Below are 16965 nucleotides of genomic sequence, written 5' to 3'. Positions count from 1 at the left end.
CTGCTATTGTTAATCAGTTGAAAAATATAGTTCACATTAACTGGAATAAATGGCATTTCTAAGGCATAATAATACTTGCTTTTGATGTTTTCAGTCAGTTACCATCTAATGAACTCTGATTTCTTTATTTTAGTTGGTTACACAATGAACGATCTGATATTTGAGTGGCTAAGTGATGGACCTGTGCAGGTTGCAGAAGGCTTAACCTTGCCACAGTTTATTTTGAAAGAAGATAAAGAACTTGGTTATTGTACAAAACATTACAACACTGGTGAGCATTATTCTATTTTTTTTCTTAATAGTATCTATTGTCAATGTGAAATGGGAAAAGATGAGTGAAATGAATATATATATATATTGAAATTAAAATTTGATTCAGCCACTCATTTTTTAAATCTGAAAAAAATCTCCCTTTTATTTTTGTTTGCTTTAAATATTCTTTTTTTTTTTCCAAGTCTCCTTTAGCTTCATTAAGGATACTCTAACTTGCATATCCTTATATTCTATATTCCTTAAAATCATTAAGGATTTTAAAAACTTTAAAAATTGGAAAAATCTACTAATTTCCTTTTCCTCAAAATGAACCATTTATAGCAAACTATTTTTTAAAACTATATTGATACATCAGTTTTAAAGTATTGAGTCTTACAGATTTGATTTATTTCTCCAGTATATCAAAATACTACTGAGGAAAAATATCAAACTTTCACCAGCATATAAAAAATATGTGGCCTGATTTATGAGATGTAGTATTTGAAGTGACGATGCTTTCATTGCTGATCTGACTAGTGTACAGACATGAAATGAATGGAATTTGTTTGCTAAATAATGTAATTTTCTCCCTGCTTTTGCTTTTTAAAAGTTTCAAATGTGTTTTCTATCTTTAGCTTCCCAGAGCAGAGAAAAGAGAGAAGTCTGTTAAAATTTTGGATTTATCTGCTTGGAGTCTGTTTAATAAGGCCAGCATTTAGAGAATGGTTTGCTGGATGTTTCCTAGGATTAGATATAATCCCTGTCATCTAAAATAGTTTTTTTCATCATTTCAGCATAAAAGTCAATCTGTTTGCATCAGAGACATTTGTTTCACTCTGTGAAATAACACAACATGAGACGTTCTGCCCCTGTCAAAAATAGTCACATTCTTTTATTATGAAAATAAAATTATCGTCTTTAATTTTTAGAAATGCAGATTCTAATTTTGGGGCCCAAATTGCCAAGGAAGAACTTGTTGTGATTCCACAATCCAAGATCTGTGGAAAGGGGGACTAATATTACTGCTCATTGTAAAAGGGAGCATCAGAAGTAAATATCAATCAACAGAATTTATGCACTTGTAATTTGGCTGTTGCAAAGTTTAACTATTTCCCACCACATGACTCAAGCTCTGAATAGGTGAGTTCATGTGCTTTTCTAAGTGCTGACTCTCAGTTAACCACTTTGCAGGGTGGAACATCAAAAGTAAAAGGGGAGGGAGAGCATGGGCAATATCTTCCTTGTATACCCATGGAGATTCCCCGTAAATGATAAAAAAGCTTGTTAGTAGTTCCCACTACATGTAGTTAAACAAAATGACTGTATAATTAGTTCAAAGTGTGTAGCCTGGGAAGGGGAAATGAGAAGCAGTATTCAAGCCAAAGAAAACTTTGCCTACATACATCCACAGTAATGCATTACTATCTTCTCTGAGGCATGGTCTTTCAGGTTTGGGGTTAAATCAAAATATAGATGAAAGCTGTATTCAGCCTTCTCCTCCTACCTACACTGCAAGGTGCTCCACCCAGATTGTGCTAGAGGAATCTGGAGAGCAGTTGGCAGACTGGTCTACTCCAGTGCCATCACTGCCACAGGTAGCCTCTTTCGAAAAAAAACAGATTCCTTCTGTATGGACAGACCGGTCAGAATGTGTGTCTACACAGGTTTCAGAGTCACTCATTTCACAGTTTCTGTCCGACCAGATTACTCATTTTTTTTCCCTCTCCTCACTTTGACAAATTGCCTCTGCATTGTCCTTTGTAACAACTCTCTTACCTGTATGAACCTGCCGTTTTGCTTTTCAGACTAGCAGAAATTACGTGTTTATCACAAAATGGAGCAAAAGTCTTATTACGCCTGAAAAGGATTTATGAGGAACAATGCCTCTTAGTGTACTTGACCAACTGACACAAAAGGGGTTCTTTGAAACAATTAGCATGATGTTTCAGGAATGACAGACATTCCTGTGCTTTGGATAGTCTACCTTGAGTGAGAGCATTCACAATATTTAAACCGCAGCCAGGACATTAATATGGAGAGCAGCACAAAGTGATTGGCTTCATAGCTGGAGAGCTCTTGCAACTCAGGACATTACATCCCCACTTCATGGCTATCTCCACTGTCAGGCAATCCTAAACTTCCGTCCTCCTCTACCCCTGCAAAGCAGGTATTCATTGTCCAGAGGATCACTTACCTCACATGAGAGGTAATCCATTTACCTCACATGAGAGGTAATCCATTATTGTGGATTTCCAGGAGTTAGCCTTTTGGTGAAATTCAAAGTAAACTTCGAGCTGATTCCACCGTTAGAAGTAGAGCCCACAGACAAAAGCAAATGATGTGGCCAGAATGAAATCTACCACAGGACTTTGATTGTTTATAATTTGCCTAATGACAAGTTTACTTAATCTCATGCAATTAATAGAGCAAAATACTGACACCCTTTAATACTAAACAGTATACTTTAAAACAAAATCTTTTTAAATTTTTGAGAAAAAATATTATATTTTCTGGAGGTGAAACAACTGTTCCAATACTTGTTTTCTCAGTTAATGTGAATAATTGGACACAGGCTCCTTCAGGGGCTCCATGTGTCTCACAGGTTAGGGTGCAACAAGTGGCTGACTTGTACTGTTAGGTTACAAAACAGGCCTCACCTCTAATATATGTTTAGATAACAAGATAAAACTGTGCAAAAAACTTTTATGAAAATAATTTCTTGTTCTAGGAAAGTTTACATGCATTGAAGTCAAGTTTCATTTGGAGCGTCAGATGGGATACTATTTAATCCAGATGTACATTCCTAGCCTGCTGATTGTCATTTTGTCCTGGGTTTCTTTCTGGATCAACATGGACGCTGCTCCGGCTAGAGTTGCACTGGGTATCACTACAGTTTTGACAATGACCACCCAAAGTTCAGGATCAAGAGCTTCCCTCCCAAAAGTAAGGAAATAATTTTGTACCATAGATTTGTTATAACCAAGAAATAATGGTAGTACTTCTGAAGTTTCTTAAAGATCTGTGTATGTATGCATTTGATAAGAATACCTGAGACAGAGGTATCCAGTTATTTGGTATTTGAATTAAGGTTTTCTCTTGGTTTGTGGGATGGCGAGAGTGTTCTAAGCTCTGGATTTTTAATGAATTAAAAATTAAAACTGCTAGTTTTGACACTTAGACATCAATATTTAGAAGACAGGTTTTCTGAAGTATGTAGGTACTTCACTGTATTTCTGAAAGCACTTTCCTGAAAACTAGATTGGGGACTTTATAAACTCTGTCTCTTCTCTTCTGGACTGTTTCCCAAATGTAGTCTCCCAAATAAATTGACATGGCTAGATACGGCATTTAATCTGATGGATATATAAATATATTTGTGTGTGTACAAAATACATATATATAACATATATACACCTGAAATGTGTTTCTGGAGAATCTTTTCAGTGAGGAACTTCCAATGTCTTTCTCTGTTTTATGGAAGATTTAGTTTATGTTCTTATTCAAGTGTTGTCTGCAGTTCTCCATCCGGTCTACTCAAAAAATATCATCTCGCTTGATTACTTATTTATTTATTTATTTTAAATTGGGGCAGCTGCTGTAGTTGAGATTATAGATTACAGATTGTGTTCTTTGATTAGTCAACATGACAGCTCTTTTCAGCATGGGCACAGCCTTAATGGTTTTATTGTTAACATTCCCAGCAGAATTTATTGTGTGTGTTCAGGTTTTGTACAATTTTCTGGAAGAGAACTCAGAGGTAGATCAGTTTACAATCATCTGCGGAGTCATGAGATAAATTCCCTGAAGAATTCTCTCTTACAGATGCCCAGAATCACAAGCACAATTTTTGAGTGTTTGTATAGCATATGATCCACTCCAAAAGGCATGTTGTATTTTGTTCTGCTTTACACTCAGTGTCATATTTAGTCTCATTCCAAGTACTGTAGTTTGTTCAAATGGAGCATACATAGGGCGACTTTAAAAACTGCACAGATTGTGTTACTATTCTGTTGGTAATAAGAAAGTATCACTTAAAATCTGGTGACTACAACAGTTGGTTCAGCTTCACTTGCTCACTTGGAGCTATGTATAATTTTCCATGCAAACTAAAGATCTTTCATGTATTAACTCAGAACTTCAAATGTATAATTTCTTAACATTTGTTCAGACAATTCAGTCAATATTACCAAATGAACACTCTGAGAAGAAAGTCAACGAAGAGACAATCTTGGCAAGAACCATGCAGGCTCTGTAGATAGCAAGCCTGGAGTTACTGAAGATGGTGTCTAGATGGTACAACAAGATTCCATGCTGATACATTCCAAGTTTCTTCCAAATTAATTGCCTTGAGTACTGGAAGTAGTACAATCACTGTAGTGGAGATTTCCACCAACATTTCCAACAGAGCATGCACTCTGCCAAGAAGCTCTGCAGTGTTACTATGTCCATAAAGCTAATGTTTTAGAAAGACTTTTCATCATGTGCCTTAGATCCAGCTGAAATTTTTGTTCATGTTCTCCCTTGTTTGCAATGAAAAGCATTAGCTGGATACATTTCTGGGCTTCTGCTGAGTGGAAGAAAAGGGGAGATCCAGAATATACCGACTGTGGCAATTTGATTATTGGAGAGGTTCTTCTCCAGCTTCAAGATTAAATAGATTTATCTCAGTGGTTGTCAGAGGTGATGCTCTGGCCCCATTCCATCCTCTCCTAGTATTTTTTACTGTTCCTTTGCCAGAAGACAGACACTAAGGACATTTACCTCACCAGAGAGGCCAGTACACTTACTTCAGTCATACAACACCTGGTTGTTGCATTTCTGCTGTGTGAATGCAGCTGAGCTATGCCATAAGAAATATGGGACTGATGTGAAACAAACTGCTTCAGAACAGGCTCTGTGTGCAAAAGTAAGCAGTACACCCATGTTTGTGTACAGGTCCATATCAGCAGTATCTGATTCCTTACACAAGGAAGAATGGCTCTATGTCCAGGTGGAGGCTGGTGACGAGCCGCGTCCCTCAGGGGTCTGTCCTGGGACCAGTGCTGTTTAATATCTTTATCAATGACAGACAACTGGAATGAGTGCATGCTCAGCAAATTTGCAGCTGACCCCAAGCTGAGTGGTGCAGTTGATACAACAGAAGGAAGGGATGCCATCCAAAGGGACCTGAACAAGATTGAGAACTGGGCCCATGTGAACCTAATGAGGTTCAACAAGTCCAGGTGCAAGGTGCTGCACCTGGGTTGGGCCAATCCCAGAAATGGGTGGAAGACAGACTGGGAGAAGATCTCCCTGAGAGCAGCCCTGCAGAGAAGGACTTGGGAGTTCTGGTGGAAGAAAAGCTCGACATGAGCCAGCAGTGCGTGCTTGCGGCCCAGAAGGCCAACTCCATCCTGGGCTGCATCACCAGAGGAGTGGCCAGCAGGGCGAGGGAGGTGATTGTCCCCCTCTGCTCTGCCTTTGTGAGGCCCCACTTGGAGTGCTGCATCCAGGTCTGGGGCCCCCAGCACAAGAAGGATGTGGGGCTGTTAGAACGGGCCCAGAGGAAGGCCGTGAGGATACTCAGAGGGCTGGAGCACTTCTCCTATTAAGAAAGGCTGAGAGAGCTGGGGCTGTCCTACTGAGAGAAGAGAAGGCTGCAGGGTGACGTCATTGCAGCTTTTCAGTACTTAAAGGGGGCTTATAAAAAAGGTGGAAGGCAACTTTTTGCTCAGACAGGCAATGACAGGATGAGGGGGAGATGGTTTTAAACTAAAAGAGGGGAAGTTTAGATTAGATGTTAGGAGGAAATTCTTCACTCAGAGGGTGGTGAGGCACTGGCACAGGTTGCCCAGAGAAGCTGTGATGCCCCATCCCTGGAGGTGTTCAAGGCCAGTTTGGACAAGCTCCTGGGCAACCTGATCTAGTGGGTGGCATTCCTGCCCATGGCAGGGGGGTTGTAGCTGGATGATCTTGAGGTCTTTTCCAACCTTAATGATTCTATGATTCTATGATCTTTAAGATCCCTTCAAACCCAGGCCATTCTCTATATTCTATGATTCTATTACAAGAAACAAGCTTTTCTTGCTGTTGTTGTTTCATGAACCTAGCTATTTTAAAACCCCGTCTGTAAGTTAACACTAAAATTGTATTTCTTAATAAAATCTGTCCAGCTGAAATGCATTTAAAAATAAAAATATAAAAATAATTGAATCAAATCAGTGTTAAATCTGAACTTGCAAAATGGCTCTTTAAAAGCAATGTTTTTCTGAGTCCTGTCTACATATTGCCAAGACACAGGAAGTTAGGCTGTCAATAAAACGCCCATTCCAAAATTGCTCCAAGCATGAATATCTAAGATAATAAGACATGAGAGGAGGGTTATTTTGGTAAGAGCACTGAAAAAAACAGATGCAACTTTGGTTTGTGAAAGCAGCCTAGATTTGAATACAAGAGTTGTATTCTTTCTTTGTGTCCTATTCTTAACACACATTTATAGAATTTGACTTTAACTTACCCACTGTCTCCTGCCAAGAGTTTCTCCTTATTCTTCATTATTTTATTATAGCTTTAACAAAACAAACAAACAAACAAATAACAAAGACAAAATCAAGCAAGCAAGCAAGCAAACAAACCCCACCAAGCATAAACATTCACAAACTTTAAAGGCAATAATTCCTTTACCTAAAGAAAGGCAAAGAAGAATTGCACCAAGAAGATACCTAGTTACTTTTTTGGTTAGTTTTCAAGTTACTATCTAAAAGATGCAAGTGCTACTGTTTAGAAGTAATTACCTACATATTGTTATCAACTCTGGTACAATATTACATGGCAGAATTCTTGCTTGAAATTATTAAAAATAATTGGGTATTTTTCAGATTGCTTTCATCTTAGAACACACATATAAACTAAACCTTAACAGTAACAGTCCAAAAAAGTGAATTACTTTTCATGCCATAAAGCAAAACATTTGAGGATACTTTAAGTCAAGTAAATGACAGTAGCTTTATTTTACACAGTTGTATAGCATTGATATTGTGTTACTTTACTGTGTAGTACTTAATGAATGCATGTTCCTTCCCTAGGGAGCAGTCTGCGCAGAAAAAAAATCTTATTCAAAACTCACTAAACCCCCTGGGAAGGCTTCCATTCACTTCATTTTGCTATGGATCACTAAATGCATTACCAGTTGTAATAAAAGCACTATATTCTAATAGGTGCAGAGACCTGCAAAGCCAAAGTCCATGATGTCCATTCCATTTGGTAGTAAATTACTGCTTTTACATGTCATCCACTATCCTCAGCATTTTTGAAGCCTTTTCAAGATTCTTTGGCTTCTGGCAGACCAATCTGAGAAAGTAACCTCTCCTTTCTTTAATGCCAAAAGTTATCAAGTAAAGAAGCTCTGAGAGTACATCACATTTTTTTTATTTTGAATTAGGGTTAAAATAATGTCTTAATAAGTAAAAATAAAAAATGAAGAAAAGGAAGAAATGAGGAGAAATAATATTAGAGAAAAAGGAATAGATGCTGGTTTTAGAAATTACACTATTGTATGTTCATTCGTTTTCATAGGAAGCAGAGTGTCTAAGGTGATAGCTTGCTCTTTCATGTAACAAAACAGAGATGATGCATTTTGGTGCAGTAATATGGTAAAAAAATAAAAAATAAAAAAAAAGTAAATTTGAATGGAAGAAGTTTTTGACAGATTACTTCTACTCTAGTTTCAGGATCTGAGGAGGAAGTACAAGAGTAATTCAATGATCATGAGATAAGTTAATTAGTTCTTGGCTAATATGAGCTGTATGTCTGAGTGCTTGACACGTTGCTTAAATAATTAGGCCAACCCTATTCTTATTAGTTATTTACAAAATCCTGTTGGAGACATGATGATCCTAAAACACTGCCATGGTATTTAATATGTCTACCTTATGTTACATATTTATTTGTTCTGATGGGGGAGCTGCAAACAAATTTCCACTTTTTAAAATTTGTTCAGTGTCCTTGAGTAGATTTAGAAAGAAGTTCACAGAGAACTTCCTTCCCTTCCCTTCCCTTCCCTTCCCTTCCCTTCCCTTCCCTTCCCTTCCCTTCCCTTCCCTTCCCTTCCCTTCCCTTCCCTTCCCTTCCCTTCCCTTCCCTTCCCTTCCCTTCCCTTCCCTTCCCTTCCCTTCCCTTCCCTTCCCTTCCCTTCCCTTCCCTTCCCTTCCCTTCCCTTCCCTTCCCTTCCCTTCCCTTCCCTTCCCTTCCCTTCCCTTCCCTTCCCTTCCCTTCCCTTCCCTTCCCTTCCCTCTTTTTTTTTTCTTTTTTCTTTTTCTTTTCTTCTGAGCTTCAAAAACCTAGATATAACTAAATCTTGTATTCACACAGTATATTCAATACCCTTTGTTATATTCCATACTGTATCTGAATTTGGATACAGGGATTTATTCTATACTACTTAACGAAGGAACTCACTGAAGTTTTTTTCAACAAAAACTGTTCCAAAGTAAAGCAAGGGTCAAAAATTAGTATGTGTTTGCTTGCTGTGACTTATTGAAGGAATTTCTTCAGTAGAAACTTACACACTAAATATAGCTCTGTGTACAAAAAATCTGTTCTACAAAATACTATAAAATAAATGTCTGTCAAATTGTTTATAAACACATGCTCATAACTCATAGCTCAAAACAAGTGTTTTCTGGTTCTCGTCTACAACTTTTTATATGTAATTTCCTTACTCTTTCTTCTTTTCACATTACTTACATTTTCTTATCAATAGTTTCTAGTCAAGATATATGTATTTGTGCTAGAGGGCAAGAGAAAGTTTGACAGTAGTGGAAAAAGTGGTACGTGGTGATGTACCAGAGAGAAGTTTCCTGCCACTTTGAGTATTAATAGCACTGTGGCCATGTTAATACCATGTTAATAGCTTGATAATAAATGCTTGGGCCTGATGAAAATTCTCTGTTTCTCTGGCCCACATCAGCTTGTAAAAGACACTTCCTTCCTTCAAACTTGCTTCTTCAAGATCTAGGTAGATACTTACAGGGCTAACCTATGCAGTTATAACTTCAGCGGGAGCAATATCTCATCTGAAGCTTTGGCACGGTTATATATGTGTGATCATGAATCTGTTACTTCCAGTTCTGTGAAACCAAAGATTTGGTTCTGCTGCAAGGCCAAGAAGATGAAAACGAAACAAATCAAAACAGGAACACCACCAAAACCCAGCAGGATCTATGCTTCTTGTGAGGAGAGTAGGAGAAAGAAGGATGTAGTTGTTACACAGAGCACCTAAATATGTGGCTAGAAATGACCACATTATTCTCTTTAGCTTGGCCAATCTTTGGATCTTGAAGTGTTTGTATATGGTTTCTAGTGAATTTCATGCTGCCCTTCATCCTGTGCAAAGCTGACCGAGGAGATACTGACTGGATAAATATTAATACATTAGGTTTTATAACAGATTTTACTCTATGAAAGTAAAAAATAGAAGATTAAATCAGTCACTTTTTCCCTTGTACTAATCTAAACTTTATAGTTTACTTTCCTGTATAGTGGAGACAGTGGTATTTACTGTACTACAAAAACAGTAGTTGCTGCCATGCGTGACAGCAAAAAATATGCATTAAGATGTGTTCGAATACCTCTGGGATGTAGTTTGAGTACTCCTGGCACTTCCTGGCTTTTATAATGCAGTCATCTGGGAGCTCTGGCATTTGGCATAGCCTATTTCAAGCGTCAGAGAAGAGCTGGAGTTACTGTGCACGCCACTCTGCTGGTTGTTTCATAACCCTGGTACAGTACTGGGACTCTCGAGCTTCATTCCTGCACCCTACAGGACCTTCTAGCGGCTTTTAGCAGCTCTCTGAAGAGCACGTAGTGCTGCTCTTTTGCACAAATAAGCACTGCAGGCCCGCTCTGAAGCAATGACATATGCTGTTGTGGCTCATTCACTTCAAATAATCTCAAGCCTTGACTCTATTAGATCATCTAAGAATATTACTTATGAATATCTCCTGTGAATGTTTCATTTGAAATAATGTTGACGGGACTCCCTAGAGCCTGTGAAAAATGCTTTCATTTGTGGTGTACCTTAAGACTACTGCATCCAGTCTGAACATTACTGAAAACTGCTTGCTGCTTTTAGGCAACTGGGCCACTGATGCTTTACTTTCCCAAAGTTTTATTTGAGTTGCAGTGCAACTGTAAGAACTTGACTAAAAGGTCTTTTTTCTTTTTTTTTTTTTTTTTTTTTTTCATTTGGGAAATGTTTCTATTTGGAAAAAAAAACAATTTGTTTATTGATATTGATGACTAGAAGTATTCCCCACACACGTTTGAACAGAGACAAGTTATTTACTTTTCTTCATGGATGCATCAGACTTCTACAGGAGTAACTAAATGATTTGGTGTCTTTTTTTTTTTTCTTTTTATGCCTGTGATATGACATGATAACTTTAATTTGCAAGTACTGGGGAACACTATTTTTGTTATAGTAATATCAGCTTTTGAAATGAAAAATTCTAAACTAGCCATTGACAAGAAAACAATATAATTTGTTTTTAAGGCATGGAAATACAGTCATGCACTCTAGAATATGTCATTATTCACAGATCCTTAGTAGTAAAGTTAAAAACCTTGATGAAATATTCTCTTCTCCTTATTTCTTCTTCCTAGAAGCCTAGAGGGGTTAATTGGGGTATCTTGAGGGAGTGTGAGAGCAGTACTTTTATCCTCAGTAGCTTGTATCCTGTGTTAGACGTACCTGTGTGTGAGAAGTAGACAGTTTGTTGTCTTTCCCTGTTCTTCCAAAGCTTAAGCTTTTAGAGAATTGAGTCTGAACTCTTAATATATCTGGAGAGAAACTTAAGTGACTAAATCACAACAGAAAACATAAGTTATGAAAAAGAGACAACATAATGAATGTTCCTCAGTACATGTTTTCACAGGAATTATAGTGCAGGCTATATTATAAATAATTATCAATAATGGCACTATTATGATGAGAGCATATCAATATCTGTCACTGATAAGAGAAACAACTTCTGTTAAAAAATGGTCTGCTGGGACACTAAAAAGTAATTTAAAGTATTTCATTGATATAAATGCATTTTTCATAGAATCTTTTTTTTTTTTTTTTCAGAAGGGCATTTTTCTTTGTTTGTTTAATGTCAATCAGAACATTTTATTGATAGATTTGTCCTGAAATATGATGAACAGTAGTACTTCTAAAATTTATCTGCAGTCAGGAGGCACTGATACCAGCCCATTTGTACAGCATAATCAATTTCAAAACACCTCTTAATTTTCCAAGGAACCATGTAGATGGTCACAGACAGTAATGAGAGTAACACATTCCTGGTCAGAATCTATGATTGAGTATGCTCTGTTTATCAAAAACTGGCTAAATACAGTATAAAATTGTGTGGAACTGGAGGAAAAAAAAAAAAAAGTTAAGGAACTGAAGAAACCCAAACGTCAGGATTATGATAAAAACTGTTACAGTTGGACAGTGTGTTCTGTTGCTTTCTCAAACAATCAAATTTCTCTCTTTCTTTTTTAAGGAAGCCATAATTGTCTGACAGGATCTATTTCATGATATGTTGACAGTGTTTTGCTTTCCCCTGAACCTCCTAACAGAAACAGAATCTTCTCAGAATGAAAACAAAATCCAGTCATTGAGAATGACTTAAATTAAAGCATTCATATGCTCAGATATTACCATTGCTGTTATTTCTTACCAGGGCTCGCCAAAGTCAAGGAAGACAGTGTTATGCCACAAAGAAAACAGTGCATAACAAATTAGTTATGCATATAACTATCCCTGGATATGAAAACAAAGACAACTTTGCTTTTATGTCTCACAAAATGGCTGCTCCAGGAAGCAATGTGGTCTTTCTTACATCTTGTTTTCTCCTTCTGTCCTATCTAGTGAGTGGGAAGAATAATGTATAATTATTCTCTTAATTGGTTAATTATTCTCTCTAAAGTTGGTATATTTGTCATTCTTTAGTAATAATGTAGTGTTGATTGTACAAGTGAATAGCAGTCTTTTTGATAAATGAGAAATGAGAAATGTATTTACTTTTTACCATATTCCAATGCCCTATCCGAAAGGGGATAAACACTACATTGCTCAAACTAAAAAAAAAAACATAACACTAAAACTGTTATGTGCCAACCGTACTACTGCATTTAGAGGTTATCTCTTATCTTTTCCTATATTGACTGGAACAGGAGACAGGCGTTTTACAACCAGTCAAAAAAGTGTGCGTTACACATGCTTCCAGGCAAGACTGTAGCTTGGCAAATGATTTCATGAAGAATTGTTTAAAGGTAAAACACTCTCAGTGAATGCAGCTATAAGCGTTGATTAGCTTCTTACATTAATGAGGTTTCAGTAAAAGCTTTTCCCAAGCTGAAAGGCATATCTAATTAAAAGACTGTGGATTGCCTGAATGTGGGTAATGCACTTCATGGCAAGCCATTTGGCCAGTTTCATTCATGATTTCCACGATGATGCTGGCTTCCTCCAGACATGCTTCCCTCCTAGTCAACCTGCAGTCAACCTGCTAAATAGCAGCTGTTGACTGCAGCAGAGTTCAAAAGCCTCTTACCCAGCTCCTCTGTCTACCATCAGTGAAAAAGACTTAAAATATATGCTTACCACTGCTAGCTGTTGTCTGCAAGATTTTTTGTAATTCATATTTTTTTGAGATGTCCTTCTGAAAAACAACTGACTGTTACCCTGAAGAGAGAATGAAAATAAATTTTCAGCTACAACATTTTCAGCAAAAAAAAAAAAATCTTTTTTTTTTTTCCAGTTAAAACCGAAAATAGATCTTCCTAGCTCCTCTTTCACATTGTATTACACTCTGCTTGAGCTGTAATATGCATTTTAGATGGCGTCAGACATTTTCTCTGAGGATCTCCTATTTGTAAAAAAAAAAATAAATAAATAATAATGATCCTTTGTGGAAGCCATGCAAAGGGTACTTTACAATAATGTTCTCATTTATTGGAAAAATTCCCTAAATGATCGTTGTTGACTTCCAACCACCAGTGTCCCAGTGTCAGATTTCTCCAAGGCATCCTTTTTTTTTTTTTTTTAATATTATTTTGACTGCCTTTATATTATTTTCACTGCCTTTTTTCTTGGAAATCTAAAGCTAATCAATCTAAAAATATCTGAAAAGTTTGACATGAAAATGGAAATGATGAAAGTGGTTCAGTTGATATGATACTAAAAAAATAAGATTTCCGATTTGGGACTTTTTATATTTTCTTTTTTTGTTCTAATTCAGAAGGCATTTCTGAAATGTCAAAAATCCCTAGGGAAGGGAAAAACCACATCCCACTCATATCTAACCTTTACTGAGATACTGGTAGGCACTTTTCAACTTTAAGTAATGTTAGAAGTTTGGAGCAAAACTGCTCTAATTAAAACTTTCCTTCAGCCACAGGAGCAGGCTCAGGCACTGAAATGTTCTAGGAAAAGAACAAGACCACACTGCCTAATAGTGAGACCCAGGCATGCTCACTGTAGCTAGTATAGGAAGTTACAAGTCATCAGTTGTTTCTATTTTGGGAAAGTTTGGATTTCTAGAAATTACATTTTTTTTTTTATTTTTTTTTTCCCCCAAGTCCAGAAGGGACAAAGTCACCTTCTAGGATAACACTGTTTATTGGATCTAATTGCTGTTACAGCTGGGTTCTATATTCGACTCAAATGTGTCTTAAAGAAGAGTATCATCTTGTTTTGAAAATGAAGTCTGGATGTTTATTTCAGTTGCTACATTATAAATAATAAATTATAAATATTGTTAATATATTATAATATCATATAATATTATTACTATAATATTGCATATCTATTTATCTATTATGTATAATTATATATTATAGTATTATTATGATATATAAATGTAATATTATGTAATATTATTGTTAATAATAAAAATAAATGTTCTTAGAGACTGAGGATTCTCCAGCTTTACATTCCAGACAGTGTTCCTCGTTGTGCATTTTTCTTCTGGACTACTTAGGCTTCCTAGGCATAATGTCTTTTCTTATTCAAGAAATCCTTTGATGGAAGTGAGCAACCTTGCGATCTCCTTTTTGGTAAACTAAACAGATAGAGGTTCTTATGTCTCTCGCTTCTAAGACATTTTGTTCAGCCTTCAACTTTGTTTCTTCTTCATTGTGCCAATATAATTTTTTTAAATATAGCAATCACAACTACACTACTGTGCAAATTCTTAATATAGCTTTCTTTTTTCACCTCCTCCTCCTCCTCTTCCTCCTCCTCTATGTTCTGTTTATAGACTCAACAGCCATATTAACCTTTTACCCACAGTTTCGCATAACTGATGCTCTGTTGTCATTCCCCTTTTCAGAACCACGTTTGGTGCAAGTCACAGCTGCTCTTCTTGCAGTTGTGGCCCTCTCTGTGATTTCACGGCATAACCTGATACTGGGCTTTTTTTCAAAAGCATTTGATTTGGATGTGCCCAGTAATTCTAATTATACTGTTCCTGCCATTGCTGATAATTCTACCACTGTTTCTTTCATCTGGCATTTTTCTGGACCTCTTATTCCTATTGTTTGATTCTCATATTCCTCTAGTTTTACCTGTCTTGTAAATATTTACTTTTTAACTTTTTTTCAATTGTAATGGCTATTTCTGTTCCTCCTCTGATGCCATGAAGGATATTAATGTTAATAATAATAATAATAATGAAATTATCCTGTTTGATTGTTGTGATTACAGTTATTAAAATCTTTAATTATTGCATGGTGGTAGCATACTTAGTGCTAGTAAATAAGAAAATATTTATTATAGCCTGTGCTCATTCCATATACATTAGGCCAAGTCACTGCTTTCTGGAAGTCCAACTGATTCTAAATTGCTAATACTCAGTGGGAGAAAACTTACAGAAAACTTACAAAGAAGTACCAGAGTGCAAATACAGACAAGAAGGAAGACTGAAAGTTTCCATGACTTTTGTTTGCCATTTGTGGGATAAGCGGGTATGCTGAGAACTAAATTGAAATCAAAATGGAAAAGTTAGATTAAACTGGGTAGTAACTTGCAAGTAGTATAGAACAGTTTAGTGAAAAATGTCTATTTACGTCCATTTGGCCAGTTAAATAGTGATGGAGTACTACGGCAGCTGGGAGAAACCTAATTATGTAAGAGTCTGGTCCCCAGCCAGGCAAACAGCTGATAATTTAGGTGCAATAAGTGAAACAAACAAAGAATTCGTAAGAAGTCAAGTCTTCATATCACCAAATAGGAACGATTTGGATTAAGGTGAAACACATAGAAGAGAAGTTTATGAGTTTTGTTAATTGTGAGACCACAGACCACTAATGACAACATTAGTCTGAGTGATTTGCTTATGTAATTGAAGAACAATAATAATATAAGGAGTTACTTTTCCATCCATGTAAGGTTAACAAAAGTGCAGGAAATTAAAAAAAAAAAAAAAAAAAAAAAGTTAACATATGGGGGCTGGGGGAAGAGAGAGGAGGAAATAGATCACAAGACCCTAATAGCTATTGCTTAAAATCAACTAGTGATATACATACACTGAAATTATCCATATGTAGCTATGTGCAGAGAACATGAATAAAGGATTATTTTCAGTTTCGGTTTATAATAGCAGCTTATAACAACCCATAATGGAAAGAAATTGTATCATTGTTGCATTTGCATTTCTAAAGTTTTCCAGAGAAAACCAGAGAAATTTTTTCCACTTATACTAATGATGACTACTTTATTATACACATCTGTATTTCACAAGCAATTTTAAATCAGAACGAAAATATTGAACTTGTAAACCTGTGGAGAGATTAATCTGTCAAAACTTAGGTGGCTGAAAGTTGTTTTATGCTGCCTTTCTAGTCAACAGAGAAAAAGAGACACCTCCACAGCAAGATTCTTCTGACGCCCAGACAGGTACACAGGGTAGGTCAGATGAACGCATTTCAAATGCCTCTTTCTGCAAGTCAATAAGGGAAGCTAAGGTGACCAGCATTAAAATCAGATGTCTGAAGTTATGTGAGGGAAATCCCAAACACAGTGTGAAAAATAGTAAAACACATATCATCATCATTTTGAAATATTCAAAACATGAAAGTTTTGGTGGTGGTGGTGGTGGTTTTTCCTCAGAGAGGTGGTTATATAAAAATCTTCTTACCTATTATTACTTATCTACTATTTGAGTGTGATTAAAGTCAAACCTGTTGCATTTTGGAAAACAAACGCATTTTTACCTCCTCTTTCTTTTTCACATGCAATGACAACAGGGATTAGGGTGAATGAACTGTGGATGTAGAGGTTACCAGACCCTTATTTCATTGCAGTCTGTTAAATATCCGTTAATCTTTAAGACAAGTAGTTTACGGGATATGACTCTAAGGCCCTGCATAGTGCTAGCAGGGCTGCCCACAGAGCATAATTCAGTCTGCAGTAATAATTTTACAGGCAAAGAGCTGCACGATCGCAAAGATTCAGTTTGACTCTCAGAGCTGTAAATTAGGAAAGAAAATTGAAGACATACCAAGCAAAAATAATTGAAACAGTAGATGTGTAACTTCACAGTGGATTAAAAAAATCAATTCTCAGCATAAACTGGCATATGGCTTTGTGCATTCTAGGAGGAAATCAGAGAAAAGTTCTTATATTAGTTAACTATTTCTTCAGTGCCAGGATTTATAGATAAAAATGATTAAGCATTTCAAGAA

The 16965-nt window shown here is 36.4% G+C and overlaps 1 protein-coding gene across 4 annotated transcripts in view; it reads left to right on the top strand.

Annotated features, from left to right (window-relative positions):
* The window catches only part of GLRA2 (glycine receptor alpha 2), a 142310-nt gene that overhangs the window by 57308 nt on the left and 68037 nt on the right, over positions 1-16965 (top strand). For all 4 annotated transcript variants that reach the window (XM_083839453.1, XM_083839452.1, XM_083839451.1 and 1 more), the window contains 2 exons: positions 134-271; positions 2981-3195. In XM_083839453.1, coding sequence (XP_083695579.1) covers positions 134-271; positions 2981-3195 — 353 coding nt within the window. The remainder of the gene's footprint in view (positions 1-133; positions 272-2980; positions 3196-16965) is intronic.

This window comes from Anser anser (assembly GCF_964211835.1).
Source record: "Anser anser genome assembly, chromosome: 1".
In the NCBI taxonomy this organism is placed as follows: domain Eukaryota; kingdom Metazoa; phylum Chordata; class Aves; order Anseriformes; family Anatidae; genus Anser; species Anser anser.
The sequence above is the reverse complement of the archived record's forward strand: the minus strand, read 5'-3'. Positions and strand labels throughout refer to the sequence as shown.